This window comes from Panthera tigris, chromosome D1 (genome assembly GCF_018350195.1).
Source record: "Panthera tigris isolate Pti1 chromosome D1, P.tigris_Pti1_mat1.1, whole genome shotgun sequence".
NCBI lineage: Eukaryota > Metazoa > Chordata > Mammalia > Carnivora > Felidae > Panthera > Panthera tigris.
This window is the reverse complement of record NC_056669.1, coordinates 99,409,656-99,431,290: the sequence shown is the minus strand read 5'-3', so window position 1 is coordinate 99,431,290 and position 21,635 is coordinate 99,409,656. Positions and strand designations below refer to the sequence as shown.

The 21,635-nt window shown below is 38.2% G+C and overlaps 2 protein-coding genes across 2 annotated transcripts; both read right to left on the bottom strand.

The window, feature by feature from the left end:
• Positions 1-125: 125 nt before the first annotated feature.
• Positions 126-1,058, bottom strand: LOC102955411 (olfactory receptor 4A47). The gene has a single exon (XM_007082204.2). The coding sequence runs from the start codon at positions 1,053-1,055 to the stop codon at positions 126-128; it is 930 nt and encodes a 309-aa protein (XP_007082266.1). The 5' UTR covers positions 1,056-1,058.
• Positions 1,059-11,416: 10,358 nt separating this feature from the next.
• Positions 11,417-16,830, bottom strand: LOC102955116 (olfactory receptor 4C12-like). Its single transcript, XM_007082203.3, has 2 exons — positions 16,735-16,830; positions 11,417-12,357 (listed from the first exon to the last, which is right to left on the bottom strand). Exon 2 carries the CDS (start codon positions 12,317-12,319, stop codon positions 11,417-11,419), a length of 903 nt encoding a protein of 300 aa, XP_007082265.1. The 5' UTR covers positions 12,320-12,357; positions 16,735-16,830.
• Between the last annotated feature and the right edge of the window lie 4,805 nt (positions 16,831-21,635).

The following is a 21,635-nucleotide window of genomic DNA, read 5'->3' as shown; positions in this document are numbered from 1 at the left end:
CGTTAATTATAATTATCATAAATTCTTTGAAGAAAGGAAAGTCAGAATCAGATTTTAGAAGACTTCTGAATTCTAAAGAAATGAACCCTAATGTCAAACAACTCTCTTCATGGTGGATGATGTGCTCATTTACTACAATATGTGACATTTCTCCTCCAGAGTTTCTTCATAGCATTTGTCATCTCAGAATTTCTCAGAGTGTAGATCAGGGGGTTCAGCATGGGGGTTATGACTGTATAAAACACACTCACTGATTTGTCAATAGGGAAGGTCTTAGCAGGTCTCACGTACATGAAAATACATGGCACAAAGAAGAAGACCACCACAGTGATGTGGGAACCACAGGTCTGGAGGGCTTTCCGCCTCCCTTCCGGACTAAGGTTCTTTAGAGAGTGCAAGATGACACCATAAGAGATGAGCAAGAGCACAAACACAATTGTGCAGATCAGTCCTCCGTTGGCCGCCACTAACAGGCCAATGACACGGGTGTCAGTACAGACCAGTTTCAGTAATGGGTACATGTCACAGAAAAAATGATCAATGACATTGGGACCGCAGAATGGGAGCCCATAAATAGTGCTAAGTTGAATTACTGAATGCATAAAACCCCCAACCCAGGATCCTACCAGCAGCACAACACACACCCATTGCCTCATGACAATCAAATAATGCAAGGGCTTACAGATGGCCACATAGCGGTCATAGGCCATCACCAGCAGAAGAAAGACCTCTGATCCACCAAAAAAGTGCTCTGTAAATAGCTGGGTCATACAAGCATGGAAGGATATGGTATTTTCCCCAAAGAACAAATTTGAAATCAGTTCAGGAGAAATAGAAGAGGAATAAATGACATCCATAAATGATAAGCTAGCAAGAAAAAAGTACATAGGTGAGTCCAGGGTCTTACTAAAAGAAACAGTCAAGACAATGAGCAGGTTGCCCACCATGGTCAAAATATAGAAGAGCAAGAACATAACAAAAAGTACTTTCTGTTCCTTTGGATTCTGTGTGAGGCCCAAGAGGACAAAGTCAGTCACATTGTTCTTTAGTTCCATTTACTTAGTTCTTCTATTCCTTATAGGTGCTGCCTTCAGTTATTAGAAACAGTTTTGCCTTTAAAACAAAGGGGAAAAGTTTTAAGTGCATTATAAGCTTAATCTTTTTTATTTATCCAATTCAAAATGCACATGGAAGGGCGCCTGGGTGGCTCAGTTGGTTGAGCGTCTGACTTCGGCTCAGGTCATGATCTCCCAGTTTGTGGGTTCAAGTCCCATGTTGGGCTCTGTGCTCACAGCTCACAGCCTGGAGCCTGCTTGGGATTCTGTGTCTCCTTCTACCTCTGCCCTTCCCCCACGTGTGCTCTGTCTCTGTCTCTCAAAAACAAATAAATGTAAAAAAAAATTTTTAAATGCACATGGAAAACTATTGATGTCAAACCTGTCAAAGACATTGATATCACCCAGTTGAATAAGACATAGTTTGTTACTCTCAGTGATTTCATACATAGGTGGCCAGACCATTACAGATCAATTTAATAAGTGTCACTATAAGTATAGTCACATAGATTATGGGCGCCCTGGGCCAGAACACATTAATCAACATGGGATCTGGGAGGGCTTCCCAGAGAAAGCAGTACTTTAGCTGAGTTTTAAAGGACAAAGGAGAGAACAAGAGAGGAGAAAAGAGAATTCCATGAAAGACGCACACATCTAAAGTCATGCATAAAGTATGCTTCCTAAGTGAAGAGTCACTTAAGGTAATTTACATATTCAAAGTGGAAGAAAAATTTATGAATGGTTCTCTGTATACAACTACCTAAATGACATTTCCAAATGGGTATCAATTAAGTATTAAGATAAATTTGGGGGCACCTGGGTGGCTCATTAGGTTAAGCGTCTGACTTCAACTCAGGTCATGATCTCATGGTTCGTGAGTTCGAGCCCCACACTGGGTTCTGTGCTGACAGTGTGGAGCCTGCTTGGGATTCTCTTTCTCTCCCTCTCTCTCTGTCCCTCCCATGCTTGTGCTATCTTTCACTCAAAAATAAATAAACATTAAAAAAATATAAATGTTTACTTTTCCACAATAAACCTATTCCTTCCTAGACGACCTCCGTCTCATTACATGGCACAAAATATTTTGATGAGAGGAAATGTTAACACTGCAAGAAGAACATCTATTACTTGTTATGTACAACTATATATCACATGCTATTTCCATATTTACATAGACGTTTTATATATATATGTATATATACACATATATGTATATGTACATATACACACATACATATATATCTACATATGCACATATATATAGAATCACATTCAGTGTATAACATTTTGTCTTTACAATTACAAGCACTGTTATCCCCACTTTATAGTTGAAAAAACAGGCTTGAATACTTAATTTTCTCAAAGTCATACACCCTTCAGTGACAGAAATGTAATTATAAACTTTGACTGACTTCAAATCTGTGATTCCAGAAGAAGTTTCCAACTTTTCAATTTTTTACAAACTCAAGTTTATAAGAATTTCCTGTATAATAAAGTAAGTCACACAATTGAAAAGCCTGGCTTCCTCCATTAACTCTTACAGACTTACCTTTTGAAGGCTTGTTCACAATCAGTGGGAGGACTTTTTAACTAACTCATAAAGTCCTGGAAATGCCTCTTCCATCCAGTGTGACCACTGAGGACAAAAAGCTGCATTAGTTCTTAAGAACTAATTTGACTTCACATGACTATGTCCATCCATTTTCTACACAGTCTTCTAATTACTTCAGAAAATTATTATTACTTGATTGTAGACCTATTTAAAAGGAATTCCATGATGCAAACAGAAAGACAAAAATTTTCCACATTAGGGTAATTCGTCACGGCAAACAAACCTATCTGACATAAAAAGTCAGCAACAAGTTTTTTTAAAAGGGAAGCTGTTCTCTAGAAACTAACTTCTTTTCTAGTAACTTCAAAAAAGAAAAATCACTATTCCAATTTTCTGGCCATCTTATTCTGGTACTAGGGCAAAACTAATTGTACCAAGATCTTGAGAGGACATTCTTGAAATATTTATCAACCCTCCTAAAAGAGTTGTAAGAGTTCTGAAGAAAGTAACATCTTCTCCCCAGTAGAGGCAAAGTCATTGGCCACTTTTTGCCTTCTAACCAGATACATCATCGAGTCGTGCAACTGCATTGTGTCCAAGACTGATTCTTGCTGTTTTCAACCAAATTTTAAAATTTGAAAAGGACATCTCTATGTAAAGATACTTTTAGACCTATCACATTATGGGGAGGTTGGACAAGAAACTCTGGTGAACTATATAGTCCCAGGGCACAGGCTCACCCAACGACTGACACTCTGTGATACACCACAGAACATTGCCCCGCTATGTCACTAAAGCCAAGAACAGGTGGATAACGTAAGAAGAGATAAATTCTAAGGAAGGGTCGAAAAGAAATGCTAGAGGTCAAAAAGACTAACAGAAATCAAGTATGCCTTTGACAGGGCTCATTAATAGACTAGACATTGCCTCAGGACATGGCAATAGAAATTTCCCAAACTGAAAATCAAAGAGAAAACAGGCTGAAAAACAAAAAGCAGAAAACAAAGAAACCAGAACAGAATATGCAAGAGCTGTGTGACAACTACCAAAGGGGTAACATCCTTGTAATGGGAATACCAGAATAAGAAGAAAAAGTGAAGGGGACAGAAGCAATATTTGAAGCAATAATAATGACTGAGAATTTCCCCCCCAAATTAATGTCAAACACCAAGCCTCCGGAAGCTCAGAGAATACCTCATAAGACAAATGTCAAACAAAAAAAAACATATGGAGGTGTATCATATTCAAATTTCAGAAAATCAAAGATAAACTTATAAATCTTGACAGAGGCCAGTGGAAAAAACATCTTACCTACAGAGGAGTAAGTATCCCAGAGATTAAGCTCTTTGATTATAGTGTAAGTTCTTGACGTTAAGTTTTTGATTGCCAAAGACATATTTCAAAAGGCATCCCTCGTGAGTAAACATATTGCCAGCTATATGACAAAGCTACCAGACAAGGAATTAAGTCACCCCCACTCATGAAGTTTCCTCTTTCAGGAAGCTCTGGGTAACTTCAATAACTGACCACTTGAGTAGCCCTGCTTCTCCCTTTCCATCTAATTCCCACTCTCATGCTCTAAAGCAGTCAATAAATAGTGAACCCACGAAACCCTAGATACCCACCCCATTCCACCAGACCCTAATAAATGCAGAACCCCAGGTGTGTGCTCTTTTGCCCTCTACCTACAACCTCCTCAGGTGTGGCCCTTGATATGCCCTGGAGGCTCCAGGACCAGTGCATAATAAATCTTGTTCCTCAAAGTTCCCTGATCATCTTTGCCACAGTGAAGTGTGTCCTGAAATCATAAGAACCACAAGGGCCAATCCAGCCACAACTCTGGCCTCAGAGGGGGAAATGTCTGTGGGGACTTGGCTGTAAGCAATACAGGCCCAGATGTGTGCCACAGGCATTCCTAGGCAATAACATTTCTGTCAATAGGCTGGGACCACCACCCCAAGGAGAAGAGGAATGAACTACATCCAACTTCTTCTCCTCAGAGGCCACGCAAGAAAGAAGTGAATGGAGTCAACTATTTAAAGAGTTGAGAGCGAGAAAAAAACACCACCAACTTAAAATTCTGTGCTCTGTGAAATTATCCTTCAAAAAGGAAGAAGGGAAGTTGAACTCACAGAATCAGAGAGCAGAACAGTGGTTGGCGGGAGCTAGGGGTAGTGAAAGGGGGGAGTGTTGGTCAAAAAGCATAAACTTTCAGTTTAAGATGAATAAATTCTCAGTATCTAATAATCAGTTTGGCACCAGAGTTAACAATACCGTGTTATATACTTGAGAGTAGATCTTAAACGTTCTCACACACACACAAAAAAAACAACAACAACAAAAGTAACTATGTGAGGTGGTGAATGTTTTCACTTACCTCATTGTGGTAATAATTTCACAATATATACATGTACCAAATCATCACATTGTACATGTGAAGCTTATAAAATATTATATGTCAATTATATCTTAATAAAGCTGAGAAGAAACAAAACCTACACATGTTTCTAGCAACTTTATTCATAATTGTCAAAACGTGAAAGCAACCAAGATACCCTTCGGTAGGTGAGTGGATAAATATGTCATTTCTACGCCTGAAACCAATACTACACTATATGTGAACTAACTTGAATTTGAATACAATCTTGGAAGAAAAAAGTAAACTATGGCACGACCAGACAATAAATATTATTCAGCACTAAAACGATGAGCTATCAAGTCAGGAAAAGACATGGAAGAAACTCAAATGTAGATTACTAAATGAAAGACTCTCAAAAGGCTACATATTGTATGATTCCAACTATGCAAAAGTGTGGAAAAGGCAAACTATAAACTTAGTGAAAAGACCAATGGTGGCCAGAAGTTGGGGGAGAGGGTGGGGTGAATAGGCAGAGCACAAAGAATTTTTAGGACAGTGAAACTACTCTGTATGATACCGTAATGGTGGATACATGTCATTGTACATTTGTTGAGACCCATGGAATGAATAGCATCAGGAGGGAACCCTAGCGTGAAGTATGGACTTTGTGTGATACTAATGTTTCAATAGAGGTTCATCAGTTGTAACACATGTACCGCTCTCAGGTGAGATGTCCATAGTGGGGGGAATTTGCATATGTGGGGACAAGGGTTATACGGGAATTCACCATACTTTCTGCTCACATAGCTGTAAACTGTAAACTGAAAACTTTTCTAAAAATAAAGTTTGTTTCAATGTGACCTTTGTCCAGGAAGAGGAAGCACGTAAATGCATGTGGATAAGCACGCAAATGCATGCTGGATGACCTGGGGGCCTGCATTTGGAGCCAAGATCCAAACAGAGATATGAGGTACAATGGAATGAGCTCACCATTTTAAACCTGGCCAACTGTGCAATTTTCAACAGAATTCCCAATATGTTGGACAGAGGTGACGAGGATTAGTCTTCTTAACAGTAGCATAACTTTTGAGGACATTAAACATCTCTAAGCTTTATTTTTCCCTCTCACATAAAAAGAATAATATGAACTTCAAGAAATTATGATGATTGAATGATATAATGTATGCAAAGTGCTTCACATGGTGCCAGATCCACGATAGTCCACAATACATTTTCAGGCGGGTTTTTAAAAGGATGAGAGTCACTAAAGCAAGACAAGCGTTTTTGTTTATTATTGAGGAGAGCTTCCTTCAAAATTAAGGTGGAAGAGGTATTTGAGAAGTGCTACTGAGCCACATGCTGTGCTATGCTAATGCCACAAGGTTAAGGACGACTCTACCCATTTGTGTTTCTACTTCAGCAGCAACCACAGTTATTAGCAGAGCAGGTGTTCAGTAAAAATAAGTCATATGAATAATTCTATGGTACCAACAATTTTCCTGCTCTCAACTTCCTTGCGGTCCTTTATCTCTGCTTCTCCTCTGTGTAGGACAGAGACTAGGACACCCTTTGATTTTGTGGACATTTAAAACTATCTATGGGAGGAATGAAACCCATTTTTTGATCTTCCAACCCCAACTGTGAACACCCAGAGTGTGTGGCTGCCCAAAAATCACTTAAAACCATCCTGCACGTGTTAGTTTCCAAAGTATGTATCCACGTTCCCAAGATAGAATCCAAAGAACTCCATTTCCCTGTCCCTCTGCCACTTGGGTGCAGACATGTCATGGGTTCTGCCAACCGGGTGCATCTGTGCAAGTCTTTGAGTGGAAGTCAGTTATCTGGGGATAAGTGGTTCCAGGCATCAGAGTGGCTCTGAGGTCAGGACTGAAGTACCACACTGCAGTCTAGCCAGGGCAGGGCAGCCTTGGTTACAGCACAAGCAGCAGCTCCCCTGGCATGCCAGTCCAGTCAGGTGTGCTTCCGGAAACTATTCCTGATAACTCAACCTAGAATCTGTGATTCCCACTCTTCCGAATATCCTTAAGCTATTTAAGTACATATCGTGGATCCCTTCTACTTAAGCCAGCTACAGAGGTTCTGCATCATCAGCTAAGAACCCCCGGCTAATATATTAAACTGACCTAAGGTTCTCCATTTCAATTTATCACCAAGAATGAAAAGTCATCAATTCCAGGAGCTTCCAGTTGACAAGGGTTCCTTTTAAGAACACACTTATTCTTAGAAGGGTTAAGTGGAGATGATGGCCTTTTATTCAGTAAGTATGTATGAAGCATTTACTGTGTGCCACTTCTATTCTGGGTGCTGGAAATACACGTCTACTTTGAGTTTATGTTCTAATTGGAAAAGAGAATCAACAGGTGAATTGGATAATCGGATGGCGAAGATGCTGTAGAGAAATTGTGAGTGCCATCATAGAACAACTCAGGGAGATGGTGTCTTTACGTGGTGGTTAAAGAAGACCTCTAAGGAGGTGGCAGTTGAGTTGCAGACTGAGTGGGGACAACACTCCAGGCAGAGGAAGGTCCAGAGAGAGAGCCCTTGGGGTATAAAGAACTAGTTCAAAGGCCCACAGGCAAAAATGAGGCCACTGCAGCTGAAGCTGGTGACAAGGGAAAGAACAATCGATACAGGATAGGGTCATAGAGAGGTGTTTGGGCTGGACGATTGTATAGAGCTGTACAACTTAAGCAAATGCTTTCACATGGGAAAAAAATCGTGGATGTTAAAGAAAAAAGGAGGTGGAGATCCATGCTGTTGGCTATACCAAAGAGTCCACCAAAGTAGACACCTTCCAGGGAGCACATGCAAGTTCTGGGAAAAGATGGTTGCTCGAGCACCGATATTTTATTTCACTTCATCCTGATTTTAATTAGAGCTGAACTAATTGTAAGGTTAATGTTGCTTGGTGATCTCTGAGTCAGAAGAGAGCTGTTAAGGACACTCATCCGTGTCAGATAAAAATCTCCTTCCCATGTACAGAAATTCCTCTCTGGTGGTTTTACTCATGATCTTCAGCTCACTGTCTCTCACTCTTGGACATAGATAAATGCTGTAAAATCTTGCTTTTGGGTCTTCCTTGAATGCGAAACCTAAAGAGGTCCCTTGCCTTCTGAGGCACTATCACCTCACATCCTTTCATTTTTAAGCACTTGTCTCCTTGAACGAAACTTTTTATATATACATTAACTTACTTATCACCTATGTCCCTCCACTAGAAAGTGTTATGAGATCCGTGTCATTATTATGATGTATGCCACAGTGTTTAAGAGTGCAAGTCTAAAGCCAAACTACACAGGCTCAAATCCCACCTCAGGCATTTTCTAGTTCTGCGACCTACACTAAATTATTTCAGTTTTCCACACTTCAGTTCTTCTGGAAAGCAGGAATAACATTATCTATTTCATAGGGATCTTAGGGGAGTAAACAGTAACTTGCCTTTGTAGCACCAGCCATATCGTAATAAGTAGCAATCGCTTTTACTACAATTACTAACTATTGTCCTACAGATTTTTTTGTTGGTCATAAAAAGTTTATTAAATTTGGGAGTCTTCCTTAACCTAACTGTGCCTTTGGAGACATTCACATTTTTAAGGTGAATTTTTTTTAGAGAGGTAATCTCATCCATCTTGCATTAATTTTGAGGGCTTTATTCTTAGAATTTTCAAAGTGCCTCATGACCTAATAGAAATACCTAGAGTTCAATAATATGTATAAATCAGAGGGATTTTTTAAATCAGGCAGAAATAGGACCCAAACAAAGAAGTGAGGGAGCATCAAAGACAGTGACATTTATTAAGTACCCACTGAGTGACAAGTACCCACTAGATACTTGGCATACAGTATCTCAACTAATGATTAAAACTACCCTTTGAAAAATGTTACCATCTCACTGTACATGTGAACAAAGATTAAAATTAGATTCTGAGAGCTGTGAAATTCACACAATGTTGCATAAACTAACAAGATAGAATTCAATATTAATTCTGTCTACTCCATAACCCAAATCTTCCCACATCACCCAAAACTGCCACTAAAGTGTTAGTGACTTCCAGCAGCTGAATAATAACTTAAAAGCCAATAACACTCTTAGCTAAAGTTCAAGGGAAAAGTTAACTGACATAGTATTGATGATACAAGGAGATGTCTTTTTCACGAAGGAGACAGGAACCAAGGTAAGATCCATAGAGGTCCTGTCCCAGACATAACAAGGGCCTTGCTAGTTCAGGAAGAGAGAGAAGCAAAATTCTATATGTATTAAAAATTGGGTCATCACCAGTCAATTTTTTTCTTTGCAGTATACTTTTATAATGTTTCCTATGTGCCATGAACTTTCATAAGCACTTAACATATATAATCCCACTTAGAAGACCCCAAAACATTATGAAATGGGTGTTATTGTTTCCATTTTTTACAGAAAAAAAAATACCGTTGAAAGGTAAAATAACTTTCCCAGGTCACACTCCACCCAGGAAATGTACTCCGGAGTGTACCCTCACCACCCTACCATACCATCTACTCCTAACAAATATCTCGCTTAATTAAATATCTCACTTAATTCTGTTCATATTCTGCTTGCCCACTATACTGACCTCGGGTTCATAAAACAATGACTTTGTGGCTCTTCAAGTCAGACTTGTCAGAAAAAAAAAAAATCATACCCATAAATGGATCGGCCCCAAGGTCTAGGAAGCATGAGGCCAACAGAGATAAGAAAAATAGAAGAGCATGGGAAAGTAATAGCCAAGGATGTTGGGAAGCATTCCAGCGCTGCCCCCCCCCCCCCAGAATTTTACAAGGCCAGTGAGCTCAGAGTACTATACTTCACAGAAGGTACAAAGAAACAATGTATTATCCTTTCTGATGCTCAAAAAATAGATTAAGTGGTTCTGTACTGTTATAGAGACTCCAGTAATAAATTTCATGACTAACACCTATTGAGAAGTGATTGGTAATAAAAGATCTACAAGGATTCGTTATTAACCTTGATAATATCTCTATCACTCTCCTTTCACTCAAAGAATTGTAGTTTGCTGAAGTCCACATTGTATGTGGTAAAAGTAAGTTTTGATCTCAGAACTATCTTACTCAGAGACTATTTTCTTAATGACAATAACATACCTCCAAATGTACATATAGAAATGATACATAAAATCTCCTTCACATAGAAAAATCATGAAAATAATGTTCTTGATGTAAATGACTAGTTAGTATTACAAGAACAATGAATTGTAATCCAAATAATTCAGTAAGAATAGATAGTAGGCCTTCCCTTTGGAAGCAAGAGAGGAAAAGAGAGAATCAGATCAGATGTAGCAAAAGATTTAAAAGTATTGAAAGTGAAGCTAAAGAATATGGAGAGCTTTTCTATCTTCACAGATTATTACATTTTTGTTTTGCAGTTACAAAGGTAGTGAGCTTGTATTTCATGACTTACGAAGAACTGAGTTTCGTTACTTCCCAGGAATTGCTTTAACAAGATCATCCATTAATAGGCTGATGATGCACGCATAATCTATAGCATTGTTGCTCAAAGGGTATGTGTAAATCACCTGCTTAGAAACATCCACATAATTTGTTTAAAATGCAATTCAAGAACATTCCCATTGAATTAGAATCACTACAGCTGTATCCTGGAAATGTGCATTTTAACAAGAATTCCAGCTGATTCTGAAAGTAAGTAAAGTTTGACAACCAAATGACCAATAAATAAATCTAAATGGGATATTTTTTTGATGTTTATTTATTTTTGAGTGACAGAGAGAGAGAGAGAGAGAGAGAGAGAGAGAGAGAGAGAGAACCAGCAAAGGAAGGACAGAAAGAGAGAGAGGGAAACACAGAATTCAAAGCAGTCTCCAGGCTCTGAGCTGTCAGAACAGAGCCCGATGCAGGGCTTGAACCCACAAACCATGAGATCATGACCTGAGCTGAAGTCGGACGCCAAACTGACTGAGCCACCCAGGCAACCCTAAATAGGATATTTTTAAATGATAAATGATTTCCTGCCTGGGCCTTTCCTCTTAGGACTTATGTGCCAACATCAACACACTTTTATATATAATGTTCACTTGGCCCTGAACCATAGAAATTATATTATTTTCCTTTTGTCATTTAAAATATGAAGTGATTTTATGGGGTGCCTGGGTGGCTCAGTCGGTTAAGCAGCCAACTTCCGCTCAGGTCATGATTTCGCGGTCCGTGAGTTCGAGCCCTGCATCGGGCTCTGTGCTGACAGCTCAGAGCCTGGAGCCTATTTCAGATTCTGTGTCTCCCTCTCTCTGCCCCTCCCCCATTCATGCTCTGTCTCTCTCTGTCTCAAAAATAAATAAACGTTAAAAAAAATAAATAAAATAAAATAAAATAAAATGAAATAAAATAAAATAAAATATGAAGTGATTTTATGCTGTTGTGATTATTTTTCCATTGAAGTCACCTTTTGATCCGGAGCTTCTTTATGGCACTTTTCACCTCTGAATTTCTCAACGTATAGATTAAAGGGTTTAACATAGGCGTTATCATGGTATAAAACACAGCCACAGCTTTATCAATGGAAAAGGTGATCACTGGGCGCAGATATACAAATATGCAGGGCACAAAGAAGAAAATGACCACGGTGATGTGAGAGACGCAGGTAGAGAGGGCTTTGCGTCTCCCCTCCAAGCTATAGGTCTTTAGGGAGAGCAAGATGACCACATAGGAAACCACCAAAAGAAGGAAGTTTAACAAACAGATGAACCCACTATTGGCAGCAACAAAGAGACCAAGGGTATGAGTGTCCATGCAGACAAGTTTCAATAAAGGGTACAAATCACACATGAAATGATCTATGACATTGGGGCCACAGAAAGGCAGCCAGATTGTGAAGAGGATCTGAATAGTTGCATGGACAAAGGCTCCAGCCCAGGCCACTCCTACAAGGAGGCCACACGCCTGGTGACTCATGATGGTTGTGTAATGCAAGGGTTTGCAGATGGCCACATAACGGTCATAGGCCATTACTGTGAGAAGGATAATCTCAGCAGCACCAAAAAAATGTTCAGCAAAGACTTGAGTCATACATCCCGTAAAAGAGATGATTTTTCTCACAGTAAGAGTGTCAGCGAGCATTTTAGGGGTCATGGAGGAAGAACAACAGCCATCTATAAGGGCCAAGTAAGACAGGAAGAAGTACATGGGGGTTTCGAGGGCACTACTGGTACTGATGGTGATCATGATGAGCAAGTTGCCCGCCAAGGTGACCAAGTAGACAATTAAAAACACAAAAAAGGAGAATTTCTGAAGTTCCACGTTTTGAGTCAAGCCCAGGAGGATGAATTCTGTCACATTATTCATCTTCTTCACCAGTTCAGTTCAGGTGACAAGTGACTTCCCTGAAAAGAAAGTCATACGCATACTCAAAGTCATCCTCAATAATGATGCCTTCTTCTAATGAATAAATTTCATGGAATGCCTTATTTTTTCTAGTTTTACAGAAGGCAAAAACAAGCACAAGACCATGTCAATGATTTCATTTTATATATTCTTACAAGTGACAATATAGGTGGTATTTTTTGTTCTTTATAATTTCCTGATTTGTTTTAATTTTCTACAAGATTGTGTAACCTTTAAAATCAGAAAAGAAAAAATACCATGCATTAATTTGGAAGAGCCAATCCATGATGTAGCCATACATGAGGCACATTCAAAATACCCAAAGATATAGGTATTTTATCACCAAAATGGCTGCACCCGTTTACCAGTGAAAATCCAATTTGTTCTAATTGAGTTTATAAAAAAAGACTCAAAGACACGTAAAGATTCTTTCACAAGCCATACTTTATCCTACTTTACCTGTCTGGAAACTTTTCAGCTTCCTCAAGACTAAAAATGGCATTGCTACCTTCACCCAATCTCAGAGAAGCTAGTAAGTGGTCATTACGGCACTAGCCACATTGTCTCATACTCTTCTCTCATTCTTCAACAGGCAAATTGTCTTTGAAGGCAAAAATGTGCCTTCACAATTGTAATCTTATTCATTTTTGTATTCCCAATGCTGGCTAAAAAGTAAACACTCATAAAGCATTCACTGAGAGAGGCAGAAGGGGAAAAAAAGAGAGGCAAAAGAAAGAGAGGGAGAAATAAAGGAGAAAGGACAAAGTAGAAATGCATTAAAGAGCAAAGAGAAATGGGTTTAAAATCCAGACATAGGGGTATCTGGGTGGCTCAGCTGGTTGAGCATCCAACTCTTGATTTCAGCTCAGGCCGTCATCTCAGGGCCATGGGATCAAGCCCCGCATCAGGCTCTGCACAGAGCATGGAGCCTACTTAAGATCCTCTCTCTCTCTCTACCTCCCTCCTTCCCTCCCTCCTTCTCCCTCTCCCTCCGCCCCTCTCCCCTACTCATGTTCTCTCTCTCTCTCAAATAAAAAAATAAATAAAATGAAATGAAATAAAATCCAAAGACTTAGATTGGAAACTGGAATGCACCCCTATTAACTACATAACATCAATTTATTTTATCTCTCTGTGCTTCAGTTTTTTCATCTGTTAAAGCAGGGAATAAATATACCTATATTTAGGAGTGTTGTGAAGATACAATCAATTCAAATTTACTATTGTTGTTAATATTGTTTTATTGTTCTCGTGGGAGTATCACTAAAGAAAACTTTCAAAATTGTCTCTGAACGTCTCTAAAGGGCAAAGATTCTGAAAATGTAAGCTAACCAAGTGAGAAGAAACAGGAGACTAAGCAAAACCATGATAAGTGTCAAAAAGAAAGGCCATCAGATTTAAAAAAGAAAAATTTTAAAGCAAGTGATTAGAAGAAACTTTAACACAAATTTTCAACTATTGGTTTAGTTGGCTTGCTTTATTTGTGGGATTTATTGTCTATTCACTAATTGATTTGCTAAAGATATATTCTAAGCTTAAAATAATGTACTCCTCTCAAACTTGACTCTACAACCAAGTATGGATTTTTCCAGGAAATAGGAAACTTTATGTAAACCTTGTTCACTATTGAAATAAATACCTTGTACGCTGTTGTGTCTTACTTGTCTTAGGACCTATTCAATTTTATACCCACAGTGGTAGCTAATATTAGGTATCATAAAGCATTTGAGAGAAAGCAACAAAGGGGAAGTAGAGAGAGAAAGGGAAGAGAAATAAAGAGGAGAAAATATAAAACCAAAAAGGAAAAGAGGAAAAAAGGCAAGAGGAGAGAAGCGGACACATTACAAAGTCATCTAAGAAAGGCTTTGGTAAGTATATTGTAATATTTCCAACAAGTACTGCACTTGAAATCTGAACTTTTTATCAAACTCATCTGCTGATTATGGCCCTTAGGATCAACATCAGAGAAAAATGCCAACAAATCAGTAAGTCCTGACATACAAACTGGTCAGAAACAAAAGTCATTTTTGCCTAACTCAGTGCTGAGGGTTATAAACTACAGTCTTGTCAAGAGTTGGTCCTTTGCAGACTCAACAATACTTAAACTGAAGGGCTTTCTTCAATCAGAGGTGTAAGAAACCATAGTAATGGTCATGTTAATTTATGTAAATTTACTGTTTGAAAAAACGAACAAACAAGCACAGTGTTTCCAGAAAAGAAAATCTTGAAGTAAAATCAAAAAGAAGAAAATGTGCTTCTCTTCCATACCAACACTCCCCATGTAGTGTATGACTGGGATTTCTCCCCATGGCCTGACTTGTTCAGAAAACAAACTATCTCAGATAGTAGACACACTCACTTTGTATTTGAGAGGAATTTGGATTTTGGAGAGATTTTCAGCAGCTTAGCACATTTCTATTTCTGTGGGAGTCACGTAAATCTAATCTATAGGGTTTGTTTTAAGTTTTTTCTATAGAACTCGGTGTGAGGCTTACAGGCCCTAAGAACATGGCAGCCATTTTTAAAGCGGGAAAAGTAAATCCAATTACCAAAACATCAGCAGTTGACTAGAAGTCTCTGGGATGAAGAATCTCTTGAAGCCTAGTCTTCTGAGCCTTTTTTTCAGAGCATCTATACTCAGTGCTGAGCCACACATACTTTGGTCTTTGGGACGCATCCACTTTCTCACATCATTTCACCAGCTCCCCGTGGCTAACCACAGATGTAGTCAGGGAGAGGCACTGCCTTTGCGGTTCGCTCTGCTAAGAAATGCCCTGCTTCTCAACTCCTTCAGTTCTCACAAGACAGGCACCAGTTTGATTTAAGTGGTGACTCAACCTCTACGCTAATTCCCCAAGGGAAGAGTAATTTTAGGAGTCCTTGCCAAAATGGCAGCTAAATGCTTCTCCCTTCCTCCTATAGTCCCTCTGACTACAGAAGGACATTTTTGACGAGGGTTAGAATTCATCTACAGGAATAGGATAATTATCAGGCTACAGGCAGAAGCTGGATTCTACATTTCCTTTTTTTTTTTTTTTTTTTTTTGTCCAGTAAATGTTCATGGAACATCTAAAATATACCAGGCACAGTGTTGTTCAGTAATGATAATGACAGTAACTAACTATTGAGTGCTATATGCTAGGTCCTGTATCCAACGCATTATACAAGGTACCCTTTGTGATGGGCACTATTATTATTTTCATTCTACAAATGAGGAAACTGAGGTATTATGAGTATAGGTAATTTACACAGGATCAGATGTGAGTAGTGGCAGATGGCAAATCTGCCTTCACAGCCCAGCTAGTGTATCTGCTCTCCTATGCAAGAATTCAACTATTAAAAAATGAAGAGAGGGAGAGAGTGGTGAGCATTATAAAAAAGAACACAGTGCCATATGCCTGTGCAATGGGAACATGCTTTAAACTGGGATGGAGGTGGAAGGCTCAGGGAAGGTATTCTCAAGGAAGTGATGTTGAAGTTGAAGCCAGAAAAACATTACCCAAGGTCTAGACTAGATACATAAGAGAGAAGATTGGGCCAGACTATATCATTTGGTGAACATGAACAATGGACAAGATCTCAGTGAGAGTATTTGTGGTTCTGTACAATCAATTATACTTTTCCAAATGTATAAGACAAATTGACTGTATGCTTTCATTGTCATGATCAAGTAGGTGGAAATTACTTGAGCAGAATAGTAAAAATCCATTGAGCAACTGAAAAAAAAAAACAGTTACAACTAAAAAAGGATGGGGCGCCTGGGTGGCTCAGTTGGTTAAGTGTCTGACTTGATTTCCTCTCAGGTCATGATCTCACAGTTCGTGGGATTGAGCCCCACATCAGTTCTGCACTGATAGCTTGGAGTCTGCTTAGAACACTCTCTCTCTCTCTCTCTCTCTCTCTCTCTCTCTCTCTCTCCCCCCCACCTCTCTCTCTCCAAATAAATAAATAAATAAACTTTAAAAAAGTTTTAAAAAGAAAGAGGAGCAAAGACAACTTAAAGCACCTAGACATCACATAAACACAGACTCAGCCTCCAATCTAAGCAGTACCAGGAATATGTTTTCCTACCTTGAAATAACTTATTTACCATTCTCAGACTCAATTTTTCTTATCTTCAAAAAAGGACTACATAGCATTGTTTTGAGAATTAAATGGACCCACGAGAAATAATGAATGAAGGAATGAACAAATGAATAGTAAATGGCAGCCATATTTCTACTAACTAAAAAAAAAAAAAAAATACAAGATCTCAAACTTGAGATGAAATTTTCACCAAAATTTTTAAGAATCTGTTTTCAAGTTACTAGAGAAATCTACCTTCTCAGACATTCTTCGTGAATTATTTCCCATCACAGAATAACTAAAATGCTCACCTTCTCTCTCTGGAACTGCTTGTTCTAGAACTCCGGTATTCAAGTCTACAGCTCCTGTGTATTGAGGTACATTCTTTGGGCTCAGGCAGTGCTCCCGCTGGTGCTTCACAGCTGATGTTGTTGATAGATTTATGGGTATTTCCACATTTTCAGTATTACTGGAAGTCTGCTACAAAGACTGGTACACAATTCCAGATGTACACATGCCAACCATTGCTGAGTATGGATCTAGGAGTTGAAACTATGAGTTGAGGTTATGTCAATCTTCAAGATTATAGATAAGGCCAAATTATTTTCCAAAGTAGTTGTACTAATATACACTTCCCACAGCAATACAACATACATCCCATTGAATCATATCTTCTACATCGCATACTAGTCCCAAATTTCTTCATTTTTGCAAATTAAATGACTGTAGAATGTTATCTCATTGCGGGTTTCCTTGGCATTTGCAAAATGATAATAAGCTGATTATCACTCCACATATGTATTCACCACATCTTCCTTTTGGTTGAAATTTGGCTCACTTTCCATTGACTCTATTTTCAATTTGTAGAAGTTCATTATGTATTGTAAGCAATAATCCTAACATATCTTTTGCAAATGTATTCTAGTCTTTGCATTTATACTAAAGTTATTCTCATTAACAGCACTTCATAATTTAAATATTGGTGCTCATATAGCTTTTATTTATGAAAAAAAGATTTTTCTGTTTCCTTTAATAATTGCATGCCTCAAGGTCACAAAAATATTCAACTATATTTTCTTCTAAATATTTGATGTTTGTTTATTGATATTTAAGTTAAAACTAACTGATGTTAACCATGAAATCTTTGTTAAACCCAAGTCTTCAAAAATATGCTCCAGTTTCTTCTAGAAGACTTATATTTTTTACTCTTTCCTTTAGGTATAGGATTTATCTCAAACTAATTTTTATGTGATGTGACTTACAAGCTGAGATTCATTTTTATCCATATGAATATCCACTTATTCTAGCTCCTTTTGTTGAAAAAAACTTTCCTTTCTCCATTATTGCTTTGACAATGTTTTGTGAAAATCAATTAATTCTGTACATGCTGGCTTATTTTTGGATTCTCTATTCTGTTCCATATAACTATATGTTTATCTTATGTCAGTTCCTGTATTTTTATATGAAGTCTTAAAATCAGGTAGTATAAACTTTCCAGAGCTCTTGCACATAATCTATTAGATTTACTCCTGAGTATTTTTATTTTTTATCTAATGTCAACAGTGTTTTTCAACTTAATTTTCCAAAGTTTTTCTTCTTTTTGCTTGTTTGTTTTTTGTTGTGTTTTTATCTTATTTTTAGGTATAATTTGTTACCAAGTTAGTTAATATACAGTGTATACAGTGTGCTCTTGGCTTCAGGAGTAGATTCCCATGATTCATCACTTACATACAACACCCAGTGCTCATCCCAATAGGTGCCGTCCTCAATGTCCATCACCCATTTTCCCCTCCCCTCCACCCCCCTATCAACCCTCTGTTGGTTCTCTGTATTTAAGAGTCTCTTATGGTTTGCTTCCCTCTCTGTTTGAAACTATTTTTTCCCCTTCATTTCCCCCACGGTCTTATGTTAAGTTTCCCAAATTCCACATATGAATGAAAACATATGATACCTGTCTTTCTCTGACTGACTTATTTAACTCAGCATAATACTTCCAGTTCCATCCACATTGCTGCAAATGGCATGATTTCATTCTTTCTCATTGCCAAGTAGTATTCCATTATATATATAGACCACATCTTCTTTATCCATTCATCAGTTGATGGACATTTGGGCTCTTTCCGTAATAGGTATTGTTTATAGCGCTGCTATAAACCCTGGGGTCCATGTGTCCCTATGAATCAGCACTCCTGTATCCTTTGGATAAATTCCTAGTAATGCTACTGCTGGGTCATAGGGTAATTCTATTTTTATTTTTTTTTTAACTGTTTTTAACGTTTTACTCATTTTTGAGAGACAGAACCCTGGTGGGGGAGGGGCAGACAGAGAGGGAAACACAGAATCCCAAGCAGGCTCCAGGCTCTGAGCTGTCAGCACAGTGCCCAATGCAGGGCTCAAACTCACAAACCTGCTAGATCATGACCTGAGCCAAAGTTGGAGCTTAACCAACTGAAGCATCCAGGCACCCCTATTTTTAATTTTTTGAGGAACCTCCACACTGTTTTCCAGGGTGGCTGCACCAGTTTGCATTCCCACAACAGTGCAAGAGGGTTCCCATTTCTCCACATCCACACCAACATCCATTGTTTCCTGAGTTGTTAATTTTAGCCACTCTGACCAGTGTGAGGTGGTATCTCAGTGTGGTTTTGATTTGTATTTCCCTGATGATGAGCAATGTTGAGCATCTTTTCAGGTGTCTGGTGGCCATCTGGATGTCTCCTTTGGAAAACTGTCTATTCCTGTATTCTTCCCGTTTCTTCACTGAATTACTTGTTTTTCAGGTGTTGAGTTTGGTAAGTTCTTTATAGAATTTGGATGCTAACCTTTGATATCTTTTTACCAAAAACTTCTCCCATTTCATTGGTTGCCTTTTAATTTCATTGATTGTTTCCTTTGCTGTGCAGAAGCTTTTTATCTTGATGAAGTCCCAATAGCTCATTTTCTCTTTTATTTCCCTTGCCTATGGAGATGTGTCAAGTAAGAAGTTGCTGTGACTGAGGTCAAAGAGGTTGTTGCCTGTTTTCTCCTCTAAGGTTTTGATGGTTTCCTGTTTAACATTTAGGTCTTTCATACATTTTGAGTTTATTTTTGTGCATGGTGTAAGAAAGTGATCCAGTTTCATTCTTCTTCATATTGCTGTCCAGTTCTCCAAGCACTATTTGCTAGACAGACTGTATTTTTTCCATTGGCTATTCTTTCCTGCTTTGTCAAAGATGAGTTGACCATATATTTGTGGATCCAATTCTGGGTTCTCTATTCATTCCATTGGTCTATGTGTCTGTTTTTGTGCCAATACCATACTGTCTTGATGATTACAGCTTTGTAGTACAGGCTAAAGTCAGGATTGTGATGCCTCCCACTTTGTTTTTGTTGTTGTTGTTGTTGTTGTTGTTTTGTTTTTGTCAACATTACTTTGCTATTCGGGTCTTTTGTGGTACCATACAAATTTTAGGATTGTTTGTTCTAGCACTGAGAAGAATGCTGGTGCAATTTTGATTGGGATTGCATAAATTGTGTAGATTGCCTTGGGTAGTATCGACATTTTCACAATATTTTTTCTTCCAATCCATGAGCATAGAATGTTTTCCCATTTTTTTGTGTGTCTTCTTCAATTTCTTTCATAAGTTTTCTGTAGTTCTCAGCATACAGACCTTTCACCTCTTTGGTTAGGTTTATTCCTAGGTATTTCATGGTTCCTGGTGCAATTTTAAGTGGGATTAATTTCTTGATTTTTCATTCTGTTGCTTAATTATTGGTGTATAGAAATGCAACCAATTTCTGGATATTGATTTTATATCCTGGGACTTTGTGGAATTAATGTATCAGCTCTAGCAGTTTTTTGGTGGAGTATTTTGGGTTTTCCACATAGAGTATCATGTCATCTGCAAAAAGTGAAAAAGTGTGACTTCTTGTTTGCCAATTTGGATGTCTTTTATTTAATTTTGTTGTCTGATCGCTGAGGCTAGGACTTCCAACACCATGTTAAACAACAGTGGTGAGAGTGGACATCCCTGACGTGTTCTTGACCTTAGGAGGAAAGCTCTGTTTTTCTTCATTCAGGATGATATTAGCGGTGGGCCCTTCATATATGGCTTTTATGATGTCAAGGTAGGTTTCTTCTATCCCAACTTTCTTGAGGGTTTTTATTAAGAAAGGATCCTGTATTTTGTCAAATACTTTTTCTGAATCTATGAATAGGATCATATGGTTCTTACCGTTTCTTTTATTAATGTGATGTCTCACATTGATTGATTTGCAAATACTGAACCAGCCCTGCAGCCCAGGAATGCATCCCACTTGATCATGGTGAACAATTCTTTTAATATACTGTTGAATTCAATTTGCTAGTATCTTGTTGAGAATTTTTGCATCTATGCTCATCAGGGATATTGGCCTGTAATTCTCCTTCTTAGTGGGGTCTTGTCTGGTTTTGGAGTCAAGGTAATGCTGACTTCACAGAATGAGTCTGGAAGCCTTCCTTCCATTTCTATTTTTGAAACAGCTTGAAAAGAATAGGTATTAACTCTGTTTTAAATGTCTGGCAGAATTCCCCTGGGAAGCCATCTGGCCCAGGACTCTTATTTGTTGGGAAATTTTTGATAACGAATTCAATTTCTTCACCGGTTATGGGTCTGTTCAAATTTTTCATTTCTTCCCATTTGAGGTTTGGTAGTGTGTGGGTGTCTAGGAATTTGTCAATTTCTTACATATTGCAGTTTGTTGGCATATAGTTTTTCATAGTATTCTCTAGTAATTTTTTGTATTTCTGTGGTGTTGGTTGTGATCTCTCCTCTTTCATTCATGATTGTATCTGTTCGGGTGCTCTCTTTTATTTTTGAGAAATCTGGCTAGGTGTTTATCAATTTTGTTTATTCTTTCAAAAAACCAGCTCTTAGATTCATTGTTATGATTGTTTTTTGTTTGTTTGTTTGTTTGTTTGTTTGTTTTAGTTTTTTGTGGGAATTATATATTGTTTATTTCTGATCTAGTCTTTATTATTTCTCTTCTTCTACTGGTTTTGGGGTTTCCTTGCTGCTCTGCTTCTAGTTCCTTTAGGTGTAAGGTTAGGTTTTTTATTTGGTATTTTTCTTGTTTCTTGAGCTAGGCCTGGATTGCAATGTATTTTCCTCTTATGACTGCCTTTGCTGCATCCCAAAGGTTTTGGACTGCCATGTTTCCATTTTCATTTGTTTCCATATATTTTTTAATTTCT